The sequence below is a fragment of the Rhinoraja longicauda genome, chromosome 9, assembly GCF_053455715.1.
Source record: "Rhinoraja longicauda isolate Sanriku21f chromosome 9, sRhiLon1.1, whole genome shotgun sequence".
NCBI lineage: Eukaryota > Metazoa > Chordata > Chondrichthyes > Rajiformes > Arhynchobatidae > Rhinoraja > Rhinoraja longicauda.
In genome coordinates this window covers 55,249,632-55,276,254 of record NC_135961.1, presented here as the reverse complement: position 1 = coordinate 55,276,254, position 26,623 = coordinate 55,249,632, and the positions used below count along the sequence as shown (strand labels likewise).

General features: G+C 42.1%; 1 protein-coding gene across 1 annotated transcript in view; it reads right to left on the bottom strand.

Moving 5' to 3' along the window:
- adgb (androglobin) overlaps window positions 1-26,623 on the bottom strand; it is a 146,450-nt gene that overhangs the window by 104,422 nt on the left and 15,405 nt on the right. The window contains exons 3-8 of the mRNA XM_078405531.1: window positions 25,710-25,802; window positions 23,522-23,593; window positions 19,215-19,415; window positions 13,896-14,035; window positions 9,363-9,449; window positions 1,671-1,870 (exon numbers count right to left, since the gene is read on the bottom strand). Coding sequence (XP_078261657.1) covers window positions 1,671-1,870; window positions 9,363-9,449; window positions 13,896-14,035; window positions 19,215-19,415; window positions 23,522-23,593; window positions 25,710-25,802 — 793 coding nt within the window. The remainder of the gene's footprint in view (window positions 1-1,670; window positions 1,871-9,362; window positions 9,450-13,895; window positions 14,036-19,214; window positions 19,416-23,521; window positions 23,594-25,709; window positions 25,803-26,623) is intronic.

Below are 26,623 nucleotides of genomic sequence, written 5' to 3'. Positions count from 1 at the left end.
AACTAGCCTCAGCGTCACCCCAAGACTCCAAAGCCCTTTGTCCAGTGTGACCAGGGTGAAAGGAAGTTACATTTCTTACTGGTTTGATCAGTGATCTAATTTTGCCATTTTAACTCACTTATATTAATTGCATTGATTACTTTCGTACCATCTTACTTTCACAACAAAATGCATTCCCACCAAAGTATCTCAACACCCTTGGTAAACCAAGCACCATTGGCATCCCAATCCTGAAATATTATCTTGGCAAAGCCGAAGGAAAATATTTAAATTGGAATAGTTAAGCGCAAGGATAAATACAATTAATTTTGGTAGACAATAAAACCTGTACACATTGTACTACAGGTCCAGGGTTTTGAAGAGACCAAAGTCCAGAAAATCTTTCATATTGCATAACAGTTTTGTAAAATCAATCATACATGCAATGAGTGAGTAGTTTCCAAAGTATATCTTAGGTCTTCTGGGATGGTATGATGGTAGAATGCCTATTTGTGATTAGCCTCAAGCATGAGCAGTGAGAGCAATCAAAATGTAGTAAGCATTGTACATTACAATGAGGTCCCCCCTCATCCTGCTAACAATCCAGCAAGTACAGGCCCAGAGCTGTCAAACATTCATCATACGTTAACCCAATCATTCGTGAGGCAGCGCGAAGTACAAATGGAGTCAATAGAAGGGAGGTTGGTTTGTGTGTTGGTCTGGGCTCCGTCCAAAATTTGCTGTAATTTCTTGCGGTCTTGGTTGGAGCTGTTCCCAAACCAACTTGTGATGCATCCTGCTAAAATGATTTCTATGGTGCACCTGTAGAAGTTGGTGAGAGTTGCAGGGGACATGCCGAATTTCCTAAGCCTTCTGAGGAAGTAGAGGCATTGGTGTGATAGTGAGCTTCCAAATCTGGAGAAGTACAATGAAAGGGGGTAACATGGACACCATCTGCAGGGAGCAAAGCTTACTCAGGAAATTCCAGGCCTTCAACAAAAATATCATCTGAGGAATATTATCACACAAATATTTATCTTCAGTGGAGCATTGAAAATTTAAGTATTAATACTGAAAATGCACCTCTACAAAGTGTGAAAACAAAATATTACATGAATCAACAAACAATGTGTATTCTATGGCATTATTAATAGTACAAATAGTCCAGGGGGAGTCACAAAAATGTTGTTGGATAAAATTTGTCACTGAATAACATCTAGGACAGGTGACCAAAAGTTTGATGAAGCAGGAGGATTCAAGAAGTAACTTAAAGAAGGCAAGGCTGAGGACAAAAATTTCATATCTGACGATACATGATGGATGGATCAACACAGATCAATAATGATGGATCAACACAGTTAAGAAGCAAGAAAAATGAAGAACTCACAACGGATTAGACCCAGTGAACATACTGACAGACAAGAAGCACATGATTGAAGGATGAATAGATTCGTGTGTTAGGGCACAGAGACAGGATTTTGGATGGATTTAACTTTTCAGATCGCACAAACTGAACAGGCCAGCCAGCAGGCTATCTTAACACCCTGGAGTAACAAAAACATTGATAGAAGTTTCATCAACGGGGAAGCGAGGGCAAAAGAGGAAATTGTAAGTTAGAGTGGTGGGAGATCACCATCTTCGTGATGGGATCAGCAAATCAATTCTTAATTTTTTAAAATGAATGGCTGTACCTTTGGCAACTTTTTCTGTTGGTTTGACGACGGCACTATCTACCTTTGTCTCCTTCTCTTTTTCCTCATTTTCCATCAGGTCTGGTAAAGTCGTCACTTCTGCAGCCTCTTCCTCAGGTACAGGGGGCTCCTGGCTTGTCAAAGTGAATTCTGGCACCATAGTCTTGAGAAAGGACCAGATTTTTTCAAACTCATCAGATCTGCAAGAAATAACAAAGGATCATATGTCATTGTCAGGAATACCTTCCTTATTCACAATGACATGAATGTATTTTAAGTATAAAATGTAAAATATAATGCTGGCATTAATGAAAGAGCTACATAGGCCAAATTGAAAAAATAAAATAAATTTTAAAATATATATTATACCAGTAAACTTTCAGTTCTCCAACCAGAAGTTTAACTATGTAAAGTGGTAATTATGGTGTTAAAACAGAAGCATAAGAGAATCTCGAGAAAGCCCATTAGCTATAACAGGAACGATTCACTATTTTTTAATCATTTATAGACTGTGGGCAGTCCTGGTAAGACTTGAACTTTCTGTGCATTCCTAACTTCTCCAACAAGATGGTTGTGGTTATGCTTTAGATGCAGTCCTTCTTCTGAAGGCACACCTAACGTTGTTGGGCATGGAGTTCCAGGATTTAAACCCTGCAACACAGAGGCTGCAGTGATGCATGTCCAAGTCTTGATAGCGTGTGGGAAACTGCAAGTCAAGAGTCATACAGCACAGAAATAGGCCATCAGCCCAACATGCCGACCAAGATGCCTCAACTAAGCCAGTCCCATTTGCCTGCGTTTGGCCCATATTTTTCAGAAGATTTCCTATCCACATTCCTGTCTAAATGTGTCTAAAATGTTGTTATTGTACCTGCCTTAACCACTTCTTCTGGCAGCTCGTTCCATATACCCATCACCTACTGAGTGAAAAACAATCCCCCTCCGATCCCTATTAAATCTTTCCGCTTTCACCTTAAATCTATGCCCTCTAGTTCTTGATTCCCCTATCCTGGAAAAAAGACTGCGCTTTAACCCTATCTATTTTCCTCATAATTTTATATATCTTTATAAGATAACCTCGGTCTCCTACACTCTTGGGAATAAAGCCCCAGCCCGTCCAATCTCTTCATATCCTGGCAACACCCCCGGTGTTGATGTGGTGTTTCCAGGCACATATTGCTCTAGTCCTTCTTAACTGCAGAGATTGTGAGTTTGGGAGATGCTGTCAACCAAGATGCTTAACCACCAACGCACCTGCTCCCCCTCAAACCACCTGCTCCCCCTTATCCTGTCAACCCCTGTCTCAGTTCTCCCCAGTCTCCACCACCGACCTCTTCACAGGAATGAAAACTGCCACCTGCTCTCTGGACCCCATCCCCTCCAGCTTTGTCAAGGCCTGCCTTCCTGCTCTCTCTCCACTTATCACTGCAACAATAAACTCCTCCCTGTCCATTGGCATCGTCCCGCCATCCCTCAAAATCACTGCTGTCACCCCTATTCTGAAAAAACCTGGACTCAACCCTGACACCCCAAACAACTTCAGACCAATCTCCAACCTACCCTTTCTGTCCAAGGTTTTGGAACGCGCTGTAGCTTCTCAACTCAAACATCACCTCTTTACCAATAACCTGTATGAAACATTCCAATCCGGATTCCGCTCCAACCACAGGACTGAAACTGCACTCCTCAAAATCACCAACGACCTTTTCCTCTCCTCTGACGCTGGCAACCTCAACATTCTCATCCTACTCGACCTCAGCGCCGCCTTTGACACCATAAATCACTCCATCCTCCTCACCCGACTTGAAACCACCTTTAACATCACCGGCACAGCCCTATCCTGGATCAAATCATACTTCTCCGACAGGCACCAGTTCATCTCCATTAATAACTGCAAATCCCCCACCGCTCCCCTCCCCCAAGATGTCCCCCAAGGTTCAGTTCTCGGCCCCCTCCTCTTCATCCTGTACCTGTTCCCCCTTGGTCAATTAATCTGCCGTCATGGTCTCAAGTTCCACTGCTTCGCCGATGACATCCAGCTCCTCATCTCCACCAAGTCAATCTCCACCACCACACACTCTACCCTGACAAACTGCATCACTGAAATAAAATCTTGGCTTCAATTCAATTTCCTCAAACTCAACTGCGACAAATCTGAAATCATCATCATTGGACCAAAAATGCTCACCAAATCCACCCACAACTTCACCCTCAATATTGATGGTTTCCCAGTATCCACCTTCCCTCACATCCGGAATCTTGGAATCATCTTTGATCAAACCCTCTCCTTCGACAAACACATCAAACACATCACCAAGACAGCCTTCTTCCACCTCAAAAACATCGCCCGTCTCCGTCCATCCCTCTCCTCCACAGCTGCAGAAACCCTCATCCATGCCTTCATCACCTCCCGTCTGGACTATTACAACAGCCTCCTCTATGGTTCACCCTAAAAAATCATCAATAAACTCCAATACATCCAGAACTCCGCTGCCCGTCTGCTCACCCACTCCCTGATCTGTGACCATATCACCCCCGTCCTTTACAAGCTCCACTGGCTCCCCATCCCCCAGAGAATCCAGTACTAAATCCTCCTCATGACCTACAAATCCCTCCATAACCTGGCCCCATCCTACCTGACTGACCTCCTCCACAGACACACTGCAACCCGTACCCTCCGCTCTGCTGCTGCCAACCTCCTGTCCCCGCCCATCCGGACCAAACTCAGATCCTGGGGGGACAGGGCTTTCTCCATCGCTGCTCCCACACTCTGGAACTCACTACCTCAGACCATCAGAGACTCCTCCTCACTCACCACATTCAAAACATCACTGAGGTCTCACCTGTTCAGCACTGCCTTCAATCACTGACCGTCACCTCACCTTATTTTTCCTTTTCTGTTCGTTTACTTATTTATCTATTTATTTTATTTTCTATGTTTTAGTAAACCCTGTAAAGCGTCTTTGAGTGTTTAGAAAAGCGCTATATAAATGTAATGCATTATTATTATTATTATTAAAGTAACCTTGGTGATTATCTGCAATATAGGACAGCTATTGTGGCTTAGTGATGAAGGAATTGAATGTAAAAGGTGGTGGATGCAGTACTAAGTAAACAGGCTGCTCTGTCCTGGAAGGTCGTTGCGCACTGTAGCAATAATCAAGATAAATTGAGATTTTTCATCGCACTCGTAATAATGTATAATCAGCTTTAAATAGAAACATAGAAAATAGGTGCAGGCGGAGGCCATTCAGCCCTTCGAGCCAGCACCGCCATTCATTGTGATCATGGCTGATCGTCCCCAATCAATCCCCTTGCCTGCCTTCTCCCCATATCCCTTGATTTCACTAGCCCCTAGAGCTCTATCTAACTCTCTCTTAAATCCATCCAGTGATTTGGCATCCACTGCCCTCTGTGGCAGAGAATTCCACAAATTCACAACTCTCTGGGTGGCCCCTGGTTCTGGACTCGCCCAACATTGGGAACATTTTTCCTGCATCTAGCTTGTCCAGTCCTTTTATAGTTTTATATGGTTCTATAAGACCCCCCCTCATCCTTCTGAACTCCAGTGAATACAAGCCTAGTCTTTTCAATCTTTCAATAGACAATAGACAATAGGTGCAGGAGTAGGCCATTCGGCCCTTCGAGCCAGCACAGCCATTCAATGTGATCATGGCTGATCATTCTCAATCAGTACCCCGTTCCCGCTTTCTCCCCATACCCCCTGACTTCACTATCCTTAAGAGCTCTATCTAGCTCTCTCTTGAATGTATTCAGAGAATTGGCCCCCACTGCCCTCTGAGGCAGAGAATTCCACAGATTCACAACTCTCTGACTAAAAAAGTTTTTCCTCATCTCTGTTCTAAATGGCCTACCCCTTATTCTAAAACTGTGGCCTCTGGTTCTGGACTCCCCCAACATTGGGAACATGTTTCCTGCCTCTAACGTGTCCAACCCCTTAATAATCTTATACGTTTCGATAAGATCCCCTCTCATCCTTCTAAATTCCAGTGTATACAAACCTAGTCGCTCCAGCCTTTCAACATATGACAGTCCCGCCATTCCGGGAATTAACCTAGTAAACCTGCGCTGCACGCCCTCAATAGCAAGAATATCCTTCCTCAAATTTGGAGACCAAAACTGCACACAGTACTCCAGGTGCGGTCTCACTAGGGCCCTGTACAACTGCAGAAGGACCTCTTTGCTCCTATACTCAACTCCTCTTGTTATGAAGGCCAACATTCCATTGGCTTTCTTCACTGCCTGCTGTACCTGCATGCTTCCTTTCAGTGATTGATGCACTAAGACACCCAGATCACGTTGTACGTCCCCTTTTCCTAACTTGACACCATTCAGATAATAATCTGCCTTCCTATTCTTACCACCAAAGTGGATAACCTCACACTTATCTACATTAAACTGCATCTGCCATGCATCCGCCCACTCACACAACCTGTCCAAGTCACCCTGCAACCTCATAGCATCTTCCTCACAGTTCACACTGCCACCTAGCTTTGTATCATCGGCAAATTTGCTAATGGTGCTTTTAATCCCTTCATCCAAGTCATTGATGTATATTGTAAATAGCTGCGGTCCCAACACCGAGCCTTGCGGTACCCCACTAGTCACTGCCATTCTGAATGGGACCCATTTATCCCCCCTCTTTGCTTTCTGTCTGTCAACCAACTTTCTATCCATGTCAGTACCCTATCTCCAATACCATGTGCTCTAATTTTGCCCACCAATCTCCTATGTGGGACCTTGTTGAAGGCTTTCTGAAAGTCGAGGTACACCACATCCACCGGCTCTCCCCAGTCAATTTTCCTAGTTACATCCTCAAAAAATTCCAGTAGATTAGTCAAGCACGATTTCCCCTTCGTAAATCCATGCTGACTCGGAACGATCCTGTTACTGCGATCCAAATGCTCCGCAATTTCGTCTTTTATAATTGACTCCAGCATCTTCCCCTGTAAGATTTGAGAAGTTTTCCCTCATTCAGAAAGCAACACCAAAACCAAAGAGCTGCAGTTTGGACATTTTAAACGAGAGACTGGGGCTGATAGCGGAGAAAGGCTGCGGTCAATTTACCAAGGGATGTCACAATCTGTGGGTCCTAAAATGGCCGCAGGACCTCGTGACCAGCCACAAAAAGTAAAAACCTTACAACCCAGTCTCTAGGTTTCTGCAAAGCCACGGCCAGAACAATGGATGGGTATTGGCCATGCAGAAACCTGCGAAACCAGGTCGAAGTCCAGACACTGGGGCGCTGACATCAGCATACTCACAATGCCCCAAGCCGACCTAAACAGTTCATCTCGTTAAGGGGGCACAATAGCCCATAGAAAACTACCTGGTAGGTGATGGGAAACCAGTTAAACCCATCACCTCGCAACGAAATACCAATTAACACCGTCTGGCCATCCCCGGTACACCGGACATAAGCGCAGATCAGAGAGAGAACTCATACATATCTTTTTGAACAAAGAGATCCCAAGATCTGGCGGGAGATAGGACGGGTCAGAATAGTATAACTGGCCACGACTTTTGGGTTTTAAACGGGTGCAAGAAGAAATACCGCAAGAAGGAAGTCAAACGAATGCAGGAGGAAGAAAAGACAGGCAAGAAGAACGGATGCAAGAGAGAGGAACAGGCACGCAACTCGAGAAGAAATACTGCAAAACGAACAGCCAGTAACCCCAGTAATAGCCCCATGGTGAGCATGTACCCCGATCTTGCATATCCTGGACATAGTTTAGTGTAGAGGGGAGGGTGGTTTGAATAAACGTTGGGTGTGTAAAGAAATATGTGTTGGTCAATTTTGCGATGTGTCGTATGTTCCCCATCTTACAGTCGTGTATATGTCTTGTAGAACTGTGCGTTTTAGAATTCAGAGAAAAAGGTATTCGTGTATATGTCTTGTAGAACTGTGCGTTTCATGATTCATAGTCAAAAGTATTCATGTGATTCGATATGTGTTTTATAGATACGTCGTATAGAACTGTGTAAGTATTCATGGACAATAGTCCCAAGCGCTAAATAAAAGCCTTTTTCATTTAAACCCTGGCTTTCAAATCTGGTCTGGTTGAATTTTTCTGCACTATAAACGCTCCTGCATCTAAGTCCAGTGTCTAGAACCGTAGGGGGTGAGTGGGTCGAACCACTCACGGGGAACCAGTGTGCACGGCCTGGTCAAGGGATCAGAGCAAGGCACGGGGACCTTAGGTCGGGCGAAAGCTCGGCGCAGAAACCCCTTACACCCCACCACTGATGTCAGACTAACTGGTCTATAATTTCCCGTTTTCTCTCTCCCTCCTTTCTTGAAAAGTGGGATAACATTAGCTACCCTCCAATCCACAGGAACTGACCCAGAATCTATAGAACATTGGAACATAATCACTAATGCGTCCACAATTTCTAGAGCCACCTCCTTAAGCACCCTGGGATGCAGACCATCAGGCCCTGGGGATTTATCAGCCTTGAGTCCTATCAGTCTACCCAAAACTTTTTCCTGCCTAATGTGGATTTCCTCCAGTTCCTCTGTCACCCTAGGGTCTCTGGCCACTAGAACATCTGGGAGATTGTTTGTATCCTCCTTAGTGAAGACAGATCCAAAGTACCGGTTCAACTCGTCTGCCATTTCCTTGTTCCCTATAATAAATTCCCCTGCTTCTGTCTTCAAGGGACCCACATTTGCCTTGACTATTTTTTTCCTCTTCACATACCTAAAAAAGCTTTTACTATCCTCCTTTATATTATTGGCTAGTTTACCCTCGTACCTCATCTTTTCTCCCCATATTGCCTTTTTAGTTATCTTCTGTTGCTCTTTAAAAGAGTCCTAATCCTCTGGCTTCCCACTCTTCTTTGCTATGTTATACTTCTTCCCTTTTATTTTTATGCTGTCCTTGACTTCCCTTGTCAGCCACGGGTGCCTCTTACTCCCCTTAGAATCTTTCCTGCTCTTTGGGATAAATTGATCCTGCAACTTCTGCATTATTCCCAGGAATACCTGCCATTGCTGTTCCACAGTCTTCCCTGCTAGGGCCTCCTTCCAGTCAATTTTGGCCAGCTCCTGCCTCATGCCTCTGTAATCCCCTTTGCTATACTGTAATACTGACACCTCCAATTTTCCCTTCTCCCTCTCAATTTGTAGAGTATGTCAGTCCCGCCATCCCAGGGATCAATTTTGTGAACCTACGCTGCACTGCCTCAATTACAAGGATGTCCTTCCTCAAATTAGGAGACCAAAACTGTACACAATACTCCAGATGTGGTCTTACCAGGGCCCTATACAACTGCAGAAGAACCTCTTTACTCCTATACTGAAATCTTCTTGTTATGAAGGCCAACATTCCATTAGCTTTCTTCACTGCCTGCTGTACCTGCACGCCAACTTTCAGTGACTGGTGAACAAGGACACCCAGGTCTCGCTGGACCTCCCCCTTACCTAACCTAACTCCATTGAGATAATAATCTGCCTCCTTGTTTCTGCCGCCAAAGTGGATGGACATGGTTTTAAATAGTGTGGCCGAAAATATTGCCAATTGTCGTTAATGGTGTCATAAACATGCAGATTATTACAATTTAACAACACAGCCATTTCAAATGTAAATGTACTCTATTTCCAACACCCAGTTTGACCAACAAGCTAACATGTTTACATTGGAGAACTGCAAATAGTACACAGGTACGTACCGGAGCGGGATGACCTCAGGACGCCAACCAGTAAGAGCATGCAAAACTGTGAAGTCACCCAGTTCTTTTCTTCCTGTTGTGATCATGCTGTTAACATAAAGTAGTGAGATTACAAAAGCATACTGCTGAAGTATTGTACAGAAGGGATCTGCTGTACAAACTATACTATGGCTTTACCTGCAATTCAAACATTAGTTTTGCAAGAGGCTCTTTAAACAAAGCTCCTTCATATCTTTCTTTTGAAAATGCATCTGTTATACTTTTTGTTTGTTTCTTTTTGCTTGAGATCTATTAAGGAGGTCTTAAGGAATAGGCGTAGAATTTGGCCATTCGGCCCATCAAGCCTACTCCAACATTCAATCATGGCTGATCTATCTCTCCCTCCTAACCCCATTCTCCTGCCTTCTCCCCATAACCTCTGACACCCGTACTAATCAAGAATCTATCTATCTCTGCCTTAAAAATATCCACTGACTTGGCCTCCACAGCCTTCTGTGGCAAAGAATTCCACAGATTCACCACCCTATTTATCGCTTGCATGCCTCAGAAGGAATCCTTTATGCCCAAGTGTTTTCATTGTTTGGCATGTTATTTTTTACTTTTAAAACATTGGGAATGGGTGAAAGCATTGTGTTTGAAAGTAAGCAAAAAAAAACAATGCTTGAGAATCTCAGCAGGCCAGGCAGCATCAGTGGAGGGAAATGAGCAGACCATATTTTGGATCGGGATTCTTCTTCAGAGAGAAGAAGAGTCCTGAACCAAAATGTTATCTGTCCATCTCCCTCCGGAGATGCTGCCTGGTTTGCTGAGTTCCTCTCAAGCATTGTTTGTTGCTCAAAGATTCAAGCATCTACAGTTTCTAGCATTTGAATCCAGTCACACAATCTTTAACAAAACAGAGACAAAAATTGTTGATATGACTAGAGCACATCCCAATAATAGTGGCTGCATATATGTTAGAATGCTGAGGCCCTTCACAAAGGTGCAATCAGCCAACTCCAGAAAATAAGGCAAAAGATGAGATAATGAGAAGCTGACCACAATTTTGATCAAGGAGCAGGTTTTCAAAAAAAACATGGGAGTTTACTTTAAAATTTAGCCTCAAGCAGCTCAAAGAATGATTGCTAATAGTGAGACAAAGGGAAGGCGAGCTGCATTAGAACAGTTATGGGAAAGTGAGGTGTAGTCCCTCCTTATATTATGCATCGAGACTCATTATGCATAAAAAGACTCAGACACACTGACAGTCAGTTGCAATTTAATCAAAACCTCAGAGGGCAAGGCAATTTGAAATTATTTTGATGAATTCAAACAAGATGACCCCTGACTGGGAGAAATTGAATGTGTTTAATTTTAGTATTATTGCACAGAATAGTATTTTGACTGCTGAATTTATTTGCTTTTCAGTTTTTTTGAGAACATTAATTTTAGTCTTATCAACTAGGAATCACTTTTTTACCAGATAACAACATTCATATAAGACAGCAATCAAGGCCAGTGCATTTAACGCCTCAGTCAAATGGTAGTAGCACTTCTGACAGTGGCTAACATTCATTCAATGTGAATCTGCAATTTCCACCTGCATCATACATGTAGATCTCTGGAGGGGAACCTAGAGCACTGATTTTTATATGGTAAACATATTCCCATTAATCTCAAACCAATTATGGATGGATCTTGCAGCAACTAAGCCTATGGGACTAAGCTCCAAAATAAGTGCAATATTTTAATGTTTCTGATCTAGAGTATTGTTCAGGGAAAATACTGGAAATTCCAAATTTCCCTACGATATAGGAAGCCATTAGGCCCATCATATATTTTCAGGCTCTTGGTGCATTTCCACCAGGCTCATTGCCCCACATATTTCTCTACAACCTATTCCCTCTCATGTGTCCATCCACCTACTCCAGGAGGAAATTTAGAGCAATTGATTAACTTACAATAAGCCTTGGGGATGGAGGAGGACACCAGTAAATCCAGGAGATACTACTACAACTCCAAACAGGCAAGACCCAAGGACAGGATTAAACCGAAGTTGCTGGACCTATGCATCTGCTACTCTAACAATAGTGAAACTATGCTTCCTTAAGAAATGAAAGTAGTCACACCACCCAGACATTCCCAAAGATCAGGATTAAACCCGGGTCACTGGAGTTATGCAACAGTAGCACTACCTCCTGTGTCACAGTGCAACTCCCTATTCAGATACACTTTTCACATTGTTGTTTAGTTAATGCAATTTGGCTACTATATTGAATATGATATTTATTTTCGACTTTTTTTTAACAATCCTTGAAAACAATCCTTTTCCCAGTCTTTTCTTAATTTCCTAACAATGTATCATACATAATATTATTGAATTGTCACAACCCAAGTTATCCTATTGTAAGATTAGACATTGGTATGATGAGACACAGTCCATAACCTAAAACACTCAGACAACTTCAAGAAAGAAACAGCAACACCATACTGGAGACTGTATGAAAGGCAAGGTAATAGCTAGGTTTTGATAACACCCCAAAAAACTTGATATAGTTATTAACATCCAAAAAGATCGTTATTTTATTTTTTTAATGAATGCTTATTTATTTTTGCTATCCACTTTGCTGCTGTAATCCTGCAAATGTCCCCGTTGTGGGACGAATAAAGTACCTATTATTATTATTATTATTATTATTATAGCTTATCTTAAAAAAGTTAGTTCTTGCCAAACATGATTCTAGAAAACATATTAATATATTTAACTGCAAAACAAATTCATTCTGCAGTCTACTGACAAACACTCAAACGGTAGTATTATTAACATTATCAATAAATGAAGGAAACTTTTAAACAAATGCAAAATTATGTGGATTCAGCAGGTTAAACCGTATCTATAGAAGAGAAACAGGGTTAACGTTTCATGTCAATGACCTTTCATCAGAAATAGTTCATAGTTAATCCAGGAATAGTTAAAGATAAAGGAAGTTTTAAGGTACAAAAGAATTTAGTGTGAAGAAGAGGTAGTGCATTTTTGAGAACAAGAAAAAAATTGTGAAATGACCAAAGGGAGTATTTTATAGATTGATTGTTAAAAACTGGAAGAAATTGGCAATGCAAGTCTGCAAGAGGCATACATGTTGAATAATTATGAGCCACTACCAGAAAAAAAGTGGAGTGAATGCTGAAATATGCATGGTGTTTCAATTTAGTTTATTGTCATGTGAACCAAGGTACAGCAAAAAGTTTTTGTTGCGTGCTAACCAGTCAGCAGAAAGACCATACATGATTACATGGTGGAAATGCTGACCACCTGAAATTGCTCAATATAACATTGAGTGCCAGAAACTGGATTGCGCCCAGTCAGAGAATGAGCTGCTAACCCATGGTCTTGTGCAGAAAGCTGAAGATGCAGAGGTCAGATTGGGTTTTAGATAAAGAGTGAAGAGGATGAGAAAAGCTCATGATCACTCTGTAAACTAAATAGAGATGGCCCATAAAGCAATTACTCAATCTATGATTGATTTCTTATGGAAGAAGTCTTGGCTTGGCTCCACCCAAGCAATCTGTCCCCATGTGACATCACTGAAGGCCAGATCAACTGGAGTTGGCAGTGAGGGTTGAAGCCCAATTATACTGGCACTCTCTCAAAAGATTGATGGAATCGAGTAGCTTATCACTCCATTTTACAGAGCAAGTAATAGTTGACCACATTGATGTGGGATGGAGTCATATTTATACTGATTTGATGTTATCAACCATGCTATCAGTGAATTTATATAGCTTCCCCTCAAATGATCGTCACCCATTCCAGCTGGTAGCAAGCTCCACATTTTCAATATTGCCTATGTAAACAAATTATGGAGTTTAGTTGTGTTGAAGAGACTTACTGGAACGGTAGAAGGAATAGGAACTTCACTTTTGTGGAGAGACTGGAGAATCTGAGATTGCACTCCTGACCACAGAGATGATGAAGGAGAGTAAGTAGTTAAGAAGCTGGCAGGACAACCAGCAAACAGTGAGCAGACTGAAGGTCACTGGAGAAAAATTGTAGAGGGATGAAAACTTTTATTTATACATGCAGCAAGCTGTTACAATCTGGATTGCAGAAGCTGAAAGCAGAATCAGTTATAACTTTCAATAGGGAATTTGTAAAGTAGTCATCCAGAAAAGAAAACTGTGGGCATGTGAGGGGAGAACAGAGACTAATCAGTCTGAAGAAGGGTCTCGACCCGAAACGTCACCCATTCCTTCTCTCCTAGATGCTGCCTGACCTGCTGAGTTACTCCAGCATTTTGTGATACCTTCGAGACTAATTAGAAAGCACTTTCAGAGAATCAGCATAGATGTCATGAGCCAAATGACCTGCTTGTTGGCTGCATGATTCCAATTGGACCATAAAGGTTAGAAAAGTGACCGATAATTCCACTTTTGCACCATATGCAGGAGTGAGAAGGATATTTCTCTTCGCTGACTGTGCACACAGGATTGCAGGATTAACAACTGATATCATTCATGGAGGATAGTGACCTTAAAGAGATGATTTTAACATACTCAATGTTTGCAATCTTAATGAGAGCTTTCGACAGCAACATTGGCCAGAGCTCCTCCTGGCAGGTTGTAGCTGGAAGCAGCAGGTTATCGTTTTTGTCGAAGGGCATGGTGTCATCCAGCGTAATCTTGCGCCAGCACCCCTGGGAGGAAACAGGAAGACAGACAGTCAGCAGGAAAGCTTGTAAACAGACAGATCCAATCAGCCCATGCCACTCACCACAACATATTGCAGCTCATGCCTGCTGTGTCGAGATATGCCGGCAATTACTTTAATGAATTGGACCCGGCACCTGGACTCAAACCTAATTCGGATATTCAGCTTGAAACACGACAAATTATTAACTTCTTTGTATCTTATGTAAAACCTTTGGCTTGGCTCCATCTGCCCAATGACAACTCTGAAGGGCAGATCAACTGGGTCTGAGGGTTGGAGCCCAATAACCGTGGCATTGTCTGAATTATTCTCTGACCACTGTGGCTTTTATTTTTCATTCTTGCCCAGTTCTCTGAACCCACATGTACCCACAGTAATGGCCTTTGCCACAGCCATTGGTAGCCAGCTATTGCAATCAATTCAGTTACCCTCTCCTACTTACCTTTTTGTTTAAAGAAAAACAATTTTGTGGATGTGTGCTGGTATTTAATGCTCATTTCTAGATGCCCCTGTATGGTGGTTCAACCAACAGTGGTAAATCCAATTCAGTGACCTGGCAGATGTCTTCATAGGGTAGTACAATTCAAAGTCTAGACCTATCACGGTGAAACTTAAATTTGGTAATTCTGTCACACATTACTTTTATGCATGCAATGCAATAGAACTTGGTCAGTAAGACCAAGGATCTGATAGTGGACTTTAGAAGAGGAAGGACGAGGACCAACAAACCAACCTTCATCAACACGATGGTGGTGGAGAAAGTGAAATAGGACTTTTATGAAGTGTCTTGAGATGCCCTGTTAAAGGTCCCACACTGCTGCAACTCATTGTGGTAGATGATTTCTCACTTGGTGACTTCACTGAAAAAGAATCACCATCGTGAAATTTCAAATTGTCCCAGTTGCTTTGGGAATTTAGGAAGAGAATATATAATCTCTATTATATGTTATGTATATTAGTATAATATTATATATAGTATTATATCATATCATATCATCATATCATATATATACAGCCGGAAACAGGCCTTTTCGGCCCACCAAGTCCGTGCCGCCCAGCGATCCCCGTACATTAACACTATCCTACACCCACTAGGGACAATTTTTACATTTACCCAGCCAATTAACCTACATACCTGAACGTCTTTGGAGTGTGGGAGGAAACCGAAGATCTCGGAGAAAACCCACGCAGGTCACGGGGAGAACGTACAAACTCCTTACAGTACAGCACCCGTAGTCAGGATCGAACCTGAGTCTCCGGCGCTGCATTCGCTGTAAAGCAGCAACTCTACCGCTGCGCTACCGTGCCGTACCGTACCGTACCGCTATGTGAGGAAAATCCTTCCCTTTTTTCCCCCCAGTGGCCCAGCTCTATTTTTATGGATAGGAAATTGTTCTCCTCACATATCCCATCTAATCCCTTTTATAGCAGCACCACTTTACATCAGATCAACCCTCATTCTTCCAAAAGCAACACAAAATTAACAATGATGGCAAAACACCTTGGACAATTCACCTTGTAAAATGAACAGGTTGTGTTGAATGTTTATCAGTGGCCTTAATATTCATCTTGCCTCATTCCTCTATTTGCTTTTAACTTTCATGCTCACCCTTTGTTACCACTGTTACCGAGAGACACTGGCATGAAGAGTACCATTAAACACTTTCAATAATAGAATAGCCACTTAACGTGGGTTTGTCTGCACACTTTATTTAATCCCTGTGCAGTAGCAAAATCAATATCAATAAGTCAAGCAAGAAACAGGATAACCAAAGTAAGCAGGATCACGCAGTTCCTTAATCATGACTCATGCTGCTCTGTTTATTTGATTCTTAGCGACGCTGATGGATGAGAAATGACACAGCCAAACTCCCAGTCAATTGACTGTGTTATTCTAAATGTCAAAAGAGTTCCATCTTAGATCAAACACCTAAAGCTGCTTCCAAACAGTAATTTGACCTGGATTACAATATAGCAAGTGCTTTGGACTTTCTTGCAAGTTCAGTAACTTGTTGAATTTTAGATTTAACTATATTTGAAAAACCTATTGCACGATTAAATTTACTAATTGTATAAAATAAAACTATTGCATACTTATTTATTCAGCAATTATATTATAAAACCTATTGTACGATTAAAAAAAATGCATTGTGTGATTAAAGTGTTAGATATGAACACTTTTACACATTTAATCAAAGTAATTACACCTACACCCTGGTTATCTTTGTTGTTGCCTGCTGTGTCAGGAGGTGGCAATGTAATGGGGTTTCCATGCTGTTTATTAAAAAACAATTCTGGAGATGTAAGTCACCCAGAAGTGGCAGTAGGGGTCATCTCCTTGAAACTCCTTACAGTTGAGCGTCTTTCTGGACAGATCAAGAAGGATGTTAAAGGTCACCCACATTGATTTGGAGTTGTTTGCAGAAAGGACAAAGAGATTAGGAAGTATCATATCATATCATATATATACAGCCGGAAACAGGCCTTTTCGGCCCTCCAAGTCCGTGCCGCCCAGCGATCCCCGTACATTAACACTATCCTACACCCACTAGGGACAATTTTTACATTTACCCAGCCAATTAACCTACATACCTGTACGTCTTTGGAGATTTGTTTTTCCTTGGAGTACATTAGCAAACCAGTTGAGTGGCATATCAGTTACGTGGCATTTGCTCGATATTATGCAAGCTTTAATAATACATTTTCAAAATACAAATTCAAATTTTCAAACTGACAGGGGAGAATTTTAACTCACCCTCAGGAATGCCCCTTCAGCAGCATAACCACAACATTACCATGTCCTGTATAATGCACTTCTGTCATGTTTTGTCTGTGACTGTAATTCTCCGATTAAAAATAGCTGGGTTTGTGTCTTCCTGTAATTTCATGCACAAGCCACCAGATGACATTGTGCAGCAAGGTTCTGAGCTGTTTTTGCCTTATTTCCTCCTAAGCAAATTCATTTACACCTTCAATGTCTATTCAAATGATCCAATCAGCTCCACTACTTTCCAAATTGCCCTAATATTTCTATTAAGCGGTTGCTGATAATCATATAGCCTACTGTAACTTCCCTTGTCCTTGTCATTTCAATGGATAAACTCAATTTTCACCACTGCTCATAGAGCCACAGAGTCATACTATCGTAACCTTCTTAATAATTCTGCCAGTAAGTTAAACAAATGATATTCTATGTAGTCAATGTTAGGACCACAAGGTTCCACTTAGTAGACGTGGAAGGCAAGAACACTTGAGGTTCAGGGTAAGTTAGCAAATAGGATACAATCACGTGGCGGCGCCTAACGGCAGCGGCTGACTAGCAGTCTGTCCGTCTTTTTTTCCCCTTTTTTTGTTGTGTGTCGGTGTTGGGATGGTTTTTATATATATTTTTTTGGTTGTGTATGTGTGGGAGGGGGTGGTGGTGTGGGTGGGTGGGTGTGGGGGGGGGGAACTTTTCTCTTCCTCACGGCGCGGGGTGCGGCTCGGCTGCGGGGCCTAACATCGCCCGCTGCGGCTCGGCCGCTGGACTTTACATCCCGGTGCGGCTTGGCCGCTGGACTTTACATCCCGGTGCGGCTTGGCCGCTGGACTTTACAGTGCCCGGTGCAGCTCGGCTGCGGGACTTAACATCGCCCGGTGCGGCTCGGCTGCGGGACTTAACATCGCCCGGTGCGGCTCGGCTGCGGGGCTTAACATCGCCCGGTGCAGCTCGGCTGCGGGGCTTTTCATCGCTGGTGCGGCTCGGCTGCGGACTTGACATCGCCCGGTGCGGCTCGGCTGCGGACTTGACATCGCCCGGTGCGGCTCGACCACAGGACTTAGCTGCGCAAGGCTTGGTCGCGGGCCTTTCATCGCCCGGTTCGGCCGCGGGACGTTTCAGCGCCCGGTGCGGGGACTGTGCGGGTCGGTCGGGGACGAGCTGTCTGTCCGTGGGCGTGGGGAAGAGAGTGGAAGTTTGGTTGCCTCCATCACAGTGAGGGGGTGTTTGGAGTCACTGTGATGGACGTTTATGTTGGGGTTATATGTCTGTTCTTTTTTTTTTTTTTTCTATGACTGCTATGTAGTTTCGTTCGGTACTTCGGTACCGAACGACAAATAAAGCTCTGTTATACCTGTTATACCTGTTATATTAGCTTGGCGGTAGGAGGTAGAGGGAGATAGTGGAGGGTTGCTTCTCTGGTTGGAGTCCTGTGACCAATATTATGCCACAGGGATCAGTGCTAGGTCCTTTTTTGTTTGTCATATATATTAACGATTTGGATTAGAATGTAAGTTTGAAGATGACACCAAAATTGGTAGTATAGTGGACATTGAATAAAGTTGTCCAAAGTTACAACAAAGTACAGATTAACTGGGAAAGTGGACAAAGAAATGGTAAGCGAAATGTAGCTTGGACAAGTGCAACAGGATATATTTTGCGACCTTAAACCAGGACAAGACATACACATTGAATAGCAGGGGCTTGGAGAGTGTTGTTAAACAAAGATCTTAGGCTACAAGTAAATAGTTCCCTAAAAATCGGAGCATACGTAGATAGGGTGTTCATGAAGGGGTATGACATGCTTGTCTTCACTGGCTAAGGCATTTGAGTATAAGAGATCATGTTTCAGTTGTACAAAACGTTGGTTAGACCGCACTTGGAGTACAGTGTGCAGTTCTGGTTGGCATGCAAGAGGAAGGATATGCTTAAGCTAGAGAGAGTGCAGGAAAATATTCATAAGAATGTTACCTGGATTTCAGGGATTGAGTTATCAGGAGAGACTGGATAGGCTGGGACTGTTTTCCCTGGAGAGAAGGAGGCTGTGTGGTGATGTAATGGAGAGGCATAGCACGGGTAGAAAGCCAAATTCTGCTTTTCTGGTGGGGTATCTAAAACGAGGGGGCACAGGTTTAAGGTGAGAGGGGGAAGGTTTAAGGGTGATCTGTGGCATACATTTTTCACATGAACTGTAGTTGGTACTTGGAATGAGTTGCCACAGGTGATGAAAGCAGGAAAAGTACCAACATTTAAGAAGCATCTTGAACGAGTAGGACATAATCTGTGGCACCATGCCAGCTAGCCCGGCTCAAGTGGCAAGCTGGCTTTATAGCACCAAGTTTAAAAGCTTAAAATAAAGTCAAACATGCATTTCCAAGTCCATGCAAAATTCAAACCGAACTCTTACCATCCAGAACAGCCTGACAACGTATTTTCCGTAGCTATTGTAGAGAGGTAGGTGCCCCCTCACAGCCTTACAAAGGGCATAGATGTGCTCCCAGGGTTTCCAGGGTGGGCCTGTTTCAGCCAGCAAGGTTTTGTCGTTTAAGGTAGGACTTAGGCAGGTGTCCCACAGCATAATGATTTCATTGATAAGCCATCGCATCAACTGATAACAATAAAACAGAACAAATCACTTCAGTGTTTTAAAGTGGCAACGCAGTTCTGGAGATAACATTAGTGTCAAAACATTGCAGTTCTGGAGAAAACATTGGTATCAACTTTTGTCTTGATATCATGAACAGTTTCCAGGAGAATAAAGGTGAAACAAATATTAAAATGCTTTCCTAGTTTAAAAGTGTTCTTGCATTTTAAGATGTTATTGATAAGCAGCTGAAGTGTTTCTCACAAAACTACCTGAAGTTGGGCTTATTGTAAAATATATTTTCATGAAGAGTTGCCCTTCAGTAAAAGGAACAGACAATTTGCCAGAGGTGAAAGGAGTAAGCAGGGGAATGGGAAGAGGTGAGGTAGAGGCACTCTACAAAAGAAGTCTACAGAAATATTGACCCTCTCATTTTCACCAATCTTCAGGATTTCCTCAAGGTTCTTATAACCACAGAAGTACTTTGTTTTGAATTGTCTGATTGAAAGATACAGCATGGAAACAGGCCCTTCTGCCCACTGAGTCCATGGCACCATCAATCACCCATTCACACTACTACTATGTTATCCCACATTGGTATCCACTCCCTACACTTTCGGGGTAATTTACAGTGGTCAGTTACCCTACAACCTACACTTCTTTTGGAAGTGGGAGAAAACCAGATCACCTGGAGGAAACCCATGCAGTCACAGGGAAAATGTGCAAACTCCACACAGACAGTATCTGAGGGCAGGATCAAACCAGGTCCCTGACACTGAGGCAGCAACATTTCTAGCTATGCCGCTGTATTATGTAAGTAGATTATCAGTTTAGTTTGACAGTGTAATCCAATGTCCCTCCTGTTGCATGTCATATGCATGTCAGCTGATCATGTCCAATTTGTTTGGGAGGAGCCATGCTGAGGTTGTGCTGCGATGATTAATTTATTGCAGCATGAAACAAATTATGCCATTGCATTTGGCATTGTGGAATCTGTATGTTTAACATTGCATTTTACATTAACTTCGAGGTAGCTGCATTTGATAATTTACTTTAAATAGCAAAATTAAGATAAACATATTGGGGCCACAGTTTAAGAATATGGGGTAGTCCATTTAGAACGGAGATGAGGAAAAACTTTCCAGTCAGAGAGTTGTAAATCTGTGGAATTCACTGCCTCAGAAGGCAGTGGAGGCCAAGTCTCTGAATGCATTCAAGAGAGAACTAGAAGAGCTCTTAAGGATAGCGAAGTCAGGGGGTATGGGGAGAAGGCAGGGACGGGGTACTGATTGAGAATGATCAGCAATGATCACATTGAATGGTGGTGCTGGCTCGAAGGGCTAAATGGCCTACTCCTGCACCTTTTGTCTATTGTCTATAAAAATTAAAAGAAAGAGTTTATTGCTATTGTCTAATTTCAAGGCACAATTTGAAAGAGGTAATTGGCGTGGATGGAAGATCCCACGGGAGTTCATGCCACAGATCAAATGGGCTCTGTCTTGTTTCTGTGTTAAAAAATCTAGGTGATTCTAGAGCAACCATGTGACCATGAGGGCTACCTGTTATGTAACAACAAGTAAGCCATCAGTTGCATAATTTCTCAATTGCAGTTGTAACTAAATTCAGCAGTCTTACAACTTGAGTCAGAAAGTTGCAGATTGAAGTTCCTCTTCACATATCTGACACGTAAGCTAAGGTGTAATCTTGCACAGTGTTGAGAACCAGCTGCACCACTGGAAATGGGCGTGTTGAATCTATGTTTGTCATGTCGTGAATGTAAAACAGCAGCACCGTGGCGCAGCGGTAGAGTCGCTGCCTGACAGCGCCTGAGACCCGGGTTCGATTCTGACTATGGGTGCTTGTCCACACTACGTTTGTATGTTCTCACCGTGACCTGCGTGGGTTTTCTCCGGGAGCTCCTGATTCCTCCCACACTCCAAAGACGTAAAGGTTTGTAGGTTAATTGGCTTGGTATAAGTGTAAATTGTCCTTAGTGCGTGTAGGATAATGTTAATGTGCTGGGATCGCTGGTCGGCCCAACTCGTAGGCAAAAGGGCCTGTTTCCACTGAATATACTGTATTCTGAATCCTTTCTCTTTTTGCACTATCTGTTGTACTCATGTACAGTTTTGACTGTAATCATGCATGGATGATTTACCAGGATAGAACGCAAAGCTAAGGTTTTCTACCGTGTCGGTACATGTGACAATAATAAGCCAATACTTCCCACATTACCACAGTGCCCAGACTTCAAAAAGTACTTCATCATCTTTCATAATCCCATGAGGTTATAATGGGTAGATTAAAAACTTTGGATTATTTTTTAAAAAGAATAGTTTTAGAAGATAGGCACAAAAAACTGGAGTAACTCAGCGGGACAGGCAGCATCTCTGGAGAGAAGGAATGGGTGACGTTTCGGGTGGAGACCCTTGTTTTCTCTGGTGAGGAATGTATATATTGTTAATACTGGTTCAGATTTAATACTGTTTAGATGTTACACAGTATTATAATAACTTTCCTGGTGAGTTTAAAGAGAGTGGGTAAATGCAAATAAATTCCTCTGTCTGCATACCCGGCCCACTATATGGCCCTCTGGCTCTGTCTGTGCACATACCTTACACATTTGACCATTGACTCGTGAGGATTAACGAGTGAGCCATTGGAATTTTTTAACAATCAGATGTCAGATTATTAAAGTGTGCTGAGAATGAGAGGTGTGAGGCTACAAAGAGATGCAGTCAATGCATTGAAAGCAAGGGACAGATTATTAGTCTATTTAGTGCCTTTTCCCAGAAACTTTCAAATGTGTCTTTTACATAAGACAGTAAATCTATTTTCCTTTTAAATTATTATGAATACTGATTCTACCTTTGTTTCTCTTAGATCAATCCACATCTCAAAACGATGTAAAACAAAATCAAAGGGAGTTGATGTTAATTGGGGAATAATTACCAAATACATGAGTCAGTGATCCTTAGATCTTTCAAAACATTTCTTATGTTCATCTCCTCTGGGTTTGGTTTTTCCTTTTTAGCATCAAACCCCTCTTCACTTTAAACAGTTCAAACAGATGCGCTCTTAAGCCTTTCTTTCACCCTCCTCCCTCTGTTACTCCACAAACTTTATTTTCCTCCTTTCTATCATGGTGCACAACACCAAACCCCAGTGCCTGACAGTAGCAGATTTAGTTTAGTTTAGAGATAGAGTGCGGAAACAGGCCCTTCGGCCCACTGAGTCCACACTGACCCGCAATCCCCAGACACTAACACTGTCCTATACACATATACTATCCCACACACACAAGGGCCAATTTACATTTATACCAAGCCAATTAACCTACAAACCTGTATGTCCTTGGAGTGTGTGAGAAAACCGAAGATCTCAGAGAAAACCCACGCGGTCATGAAGAGAATGTACAAAATCCGTACAGTAGTCGGGATCGTACCCGGGTCCCTGGTGCTGTAAGCACTGTAAGGCAGCAACTCTACCACTGCGCCACCGTGCAGCCCTACATTTAAACTGAAGTTGAGCAATGTTCAGCAATGCACGCACTCAAAATTTCAGAAAGTGCAATTCTGTCCCAATATCAAACACACGCAAATCACCACATTGACTCTCCTTCCATTCAACCACAAACAAATCTGCAGGTAATTAATGATTCCTTTACATTGCATATTTTGCGTGGTTTCTTCCTGCTACTAAAAATTGGGTCCTCTATGAATGCTTAGTCTATGCCACTAACTGTATCAGCAATTCAAGAGATTTGACACTACAACATGTCTATTTTCCAAATGGATTGCACAATACCTATTACTTCACCAAATCTGGAAACTAGGGCAATATGTAAATAATTCCAATTGAATCAGTGCCCAGAACAAACAAGTAATGATAAGTAAGGGTGTCAAGGGTTATGGAGCAAAGGCGAGAGAATGGGGTTGAGAAGAAAAGATAGATCAGTCATGATTGGATGGCAGAGTAGACTTGATGTGCCGAATGGCCTAATTTTGCTCCTATCACTTATGGACATGTAATAGCCCCTATGGTGCCCAGATTTTGCAGGCATTAAGACTTTTCTAATAATTATAGGTAAATGTGCAGTGTTTTATGAGTAGCTATTAGTTTGCACTCACCTCACTCTCTAGAAGATGTTCATTCGCACCCAATAGGTCGAACCATTTTTCTTTCTCTACGACCACAGGGGTCTGTAATTAATGTAGAGCAGATTATTAACAGAAATCTACTGGTCATTTGAATAATACAGTGACATGGCATCTTCATTAAACTGTAAAGAGTAGGGCTTGACTAACAGCCACCCATCCCCCACCAAATGTTCAATATTTTCCATTTTTACTTCAAACCACGATATGTTATGGTCAGGGAAAGACACAAAACGCTGGAGTAACTCAGCGGGTCAGGCTGAGATGACCCGAAATATCACCCAGGAGAACATGGATAGGCGACGTTCTGGGATGGGACCCTTCTTCAGACTGTTATGGTTTTTGTTTAAGGTTTATGGTCAGCTTTAAATCACTGAGTTGGTATCATACAAGGGAAACAATTTTATTTAGCAGCAGTGTTGTTATTTTGTCCAAACGCCTTACTACCTGTACAAACTTCCAAAGTTTGGTATTTTAATTCCTGAATTAACAGGATTTTTGAAGCTAGTTTTTAATTCCATCGACCACAATAGAAATAGGATTCACAAAAGCAACTATTTCCTAAATGATTGTTGCCTAAATTTCTTACATATCTTTGGCATTATGAATTTTAAATTGAACTCCACATCTGTGAATCCAACATTCTGACCGACCTTGGGTAGTCATTAAATCCAAGCCCAGCAAACAAACGGTGCTCTATTTTTTCAACCCACTTTCTGGCTAGCATGCTGTGCTTAATGGTCTTTGAACCCTGTATGTGGCATGTAGATTGCACTTCTTAGCCCTTCAACAAAATATCTGGCAAATGAACTGTGCTTGTGAAAAAATGACCACCCAGCAGACACACTGCAACCTTTAGTCTTTAATGTAACTAGAGCTTCTTAGCCCATCAAGCTAATTATATGATTAGTATACAGTTGTTAAATCCAAGTGGCAAACATAAAATAACAGCTGATTCTTGATGAATAAATCAAGTTCTTTAATTTTTCAATGCAATGACTGATGAGTAAAATGTGAACCTTGAATTCAAACTTTCAAGAGATAAATTATGCCTTTCATTCGTTGAATCCCAATGGTGAATAAACTTATTTTTAAACCCTCAAATCAACTCATGATGTGATTTCCAAATCATGCCCGCTAATTCTTGAATCTCAGAGCTCAATGCATTAAATGTGAGTTTTGAATTCCAATCTCTGGTGGGCCGGTCATGTTCTCTAGATAAAGAATTCAATGTCCAATCCAACTTTCATACGAAATTCCGCAGAGGCCTCGAGTAACTGAATCTTAGTACAAAATCCATTAATTCCACAGACAAGGCGGCCTTCTCTTTATTGGAGAAAGCAAAGCAGATTAGGTCATGGCTTTATGTAGAATCTGTGCTCAGCGAAGGAATCCCGAGTTTTGAATCCAAATTATGCTGATGTCCTAGTTTGATAAAATGCCTCCCCAATGATCAGAGGCCCTTCTCCTTATCACCTTGATCTGTATTAACCAATCTCCATATCATCTTTTGTCATACCTCACTCCTGCCCCATGCTTGGTTTTTGTAAACTTTAAGTCCTCCACTCTTCCCGCAGTTCTGAAGAAGGGTCCCGAACCTGAAACATTAACTAGTTTATTGTTTACAGGTGCTGTGTGATCAGCTGAGTACTTCCAGCATTTTCTGTTTGTTTCAGATTCTGCTGATTTATTTGTCGTCGTCCCCCACCCCCACTAAGAAGCAAGTTGTTGACTCGTAAATAAATTGTTGGCTTTTCTGATGACCCTCCTTTAAATTTCCCAATAAAATTGTGTGGCAGTCTGATAAAATAGAACAATATTCGCAGGGGTAACATAACAGAGATACATTGACAATAATTTAAAACATGATAATTTTGCAGCTTAAAATTAACTTATTTACTCTCTTTCCCAGTTCTGATGAAGGATCGTTGGCATTAAATGTTAATTCGGCTGTTCTTTCCACAGGAGCAATCCGAACCGCTGGGTTTCGTGTGGAAATAACAGCCGAATTGACATTTAATGCCAACAACCCTTCATCAGAACTGGGAAAGAGAGTAAACAAGTTTGGTAGAATTGCTGATTATAATGTCTTCATATAAATTTTAAAAATATCACCATAGCAACAGTTTCTCGGAGACAACAGGTTGCATTCATGACTGACCTTCTCTATTAAAAACTCGTGAGGACGTTTCCAAGAGTAAACCTTTAGAGATAGCGGCAGTTCAATTTTTCCTTCTGGATCTTCAAATAACAGCTGAAAAAGGCAAGACAGTCACGGACATAAACATAAACCATCTCAAACCAGGCAGTTCCAGGAGATCTACACCCAACTGCCAAAATATATATATTTTTTAGCACAATGGCACAGTGGTAGAGTTGCTGCCTTACAGCGCCAGAGACCCAGGTTCGATCCCGATTACACGTGCTGTCTGTACAGAGTTTATATGTTCTCCCTGTGACCGCATGGGTTTTCTCCAGGTGCCCCGGTTTCCACCCACACTGCAAAAGACGTACAGTTTTGTCGGTTGATTGGCTTCGATAAAATTGTAATACTGTCCCTAGAGTGTAGGATAGTCAGTGCTAGTATTTGGGGTGATCGCTGATCTGCATGGACTTCGTGGGCCGAAGGGCCTGTTGCCAAGCTGTATCTCCAAGGTCTAAAGTAAAGTCTAAAGTCTACTTTCCATTTTAATCACCATGAGAATCTTTATCTGCCAAATTTTCTTTGGATTGAGAAATTGGTGCTACTTTGTTGTATAATTTAGTTTATTATTTATTTACGACTGAAGATTATTTCAGGCAAAATTCCTTTCCAGGAGCGTGGTATTAGTTCCCTGAAAGTTAGGTATAGATCTGGCTTCAGGGACTACTTAGTCAGATTTTGAAACAGTTTAAAGCTGACGTTTAGCAGTGGGAGAAGCAAACTGATTCGGAAAATAAAACCAATCTCAAATCAGTCCAGATTAATTTATCATTCCAGATTAATTGGAGTAATTTACTCTCAATTTCACAATATGCCAATTAAAAAAAAAATTACAATTGAGTGAACCCCATGCTTCCAAATAGAAATAATAT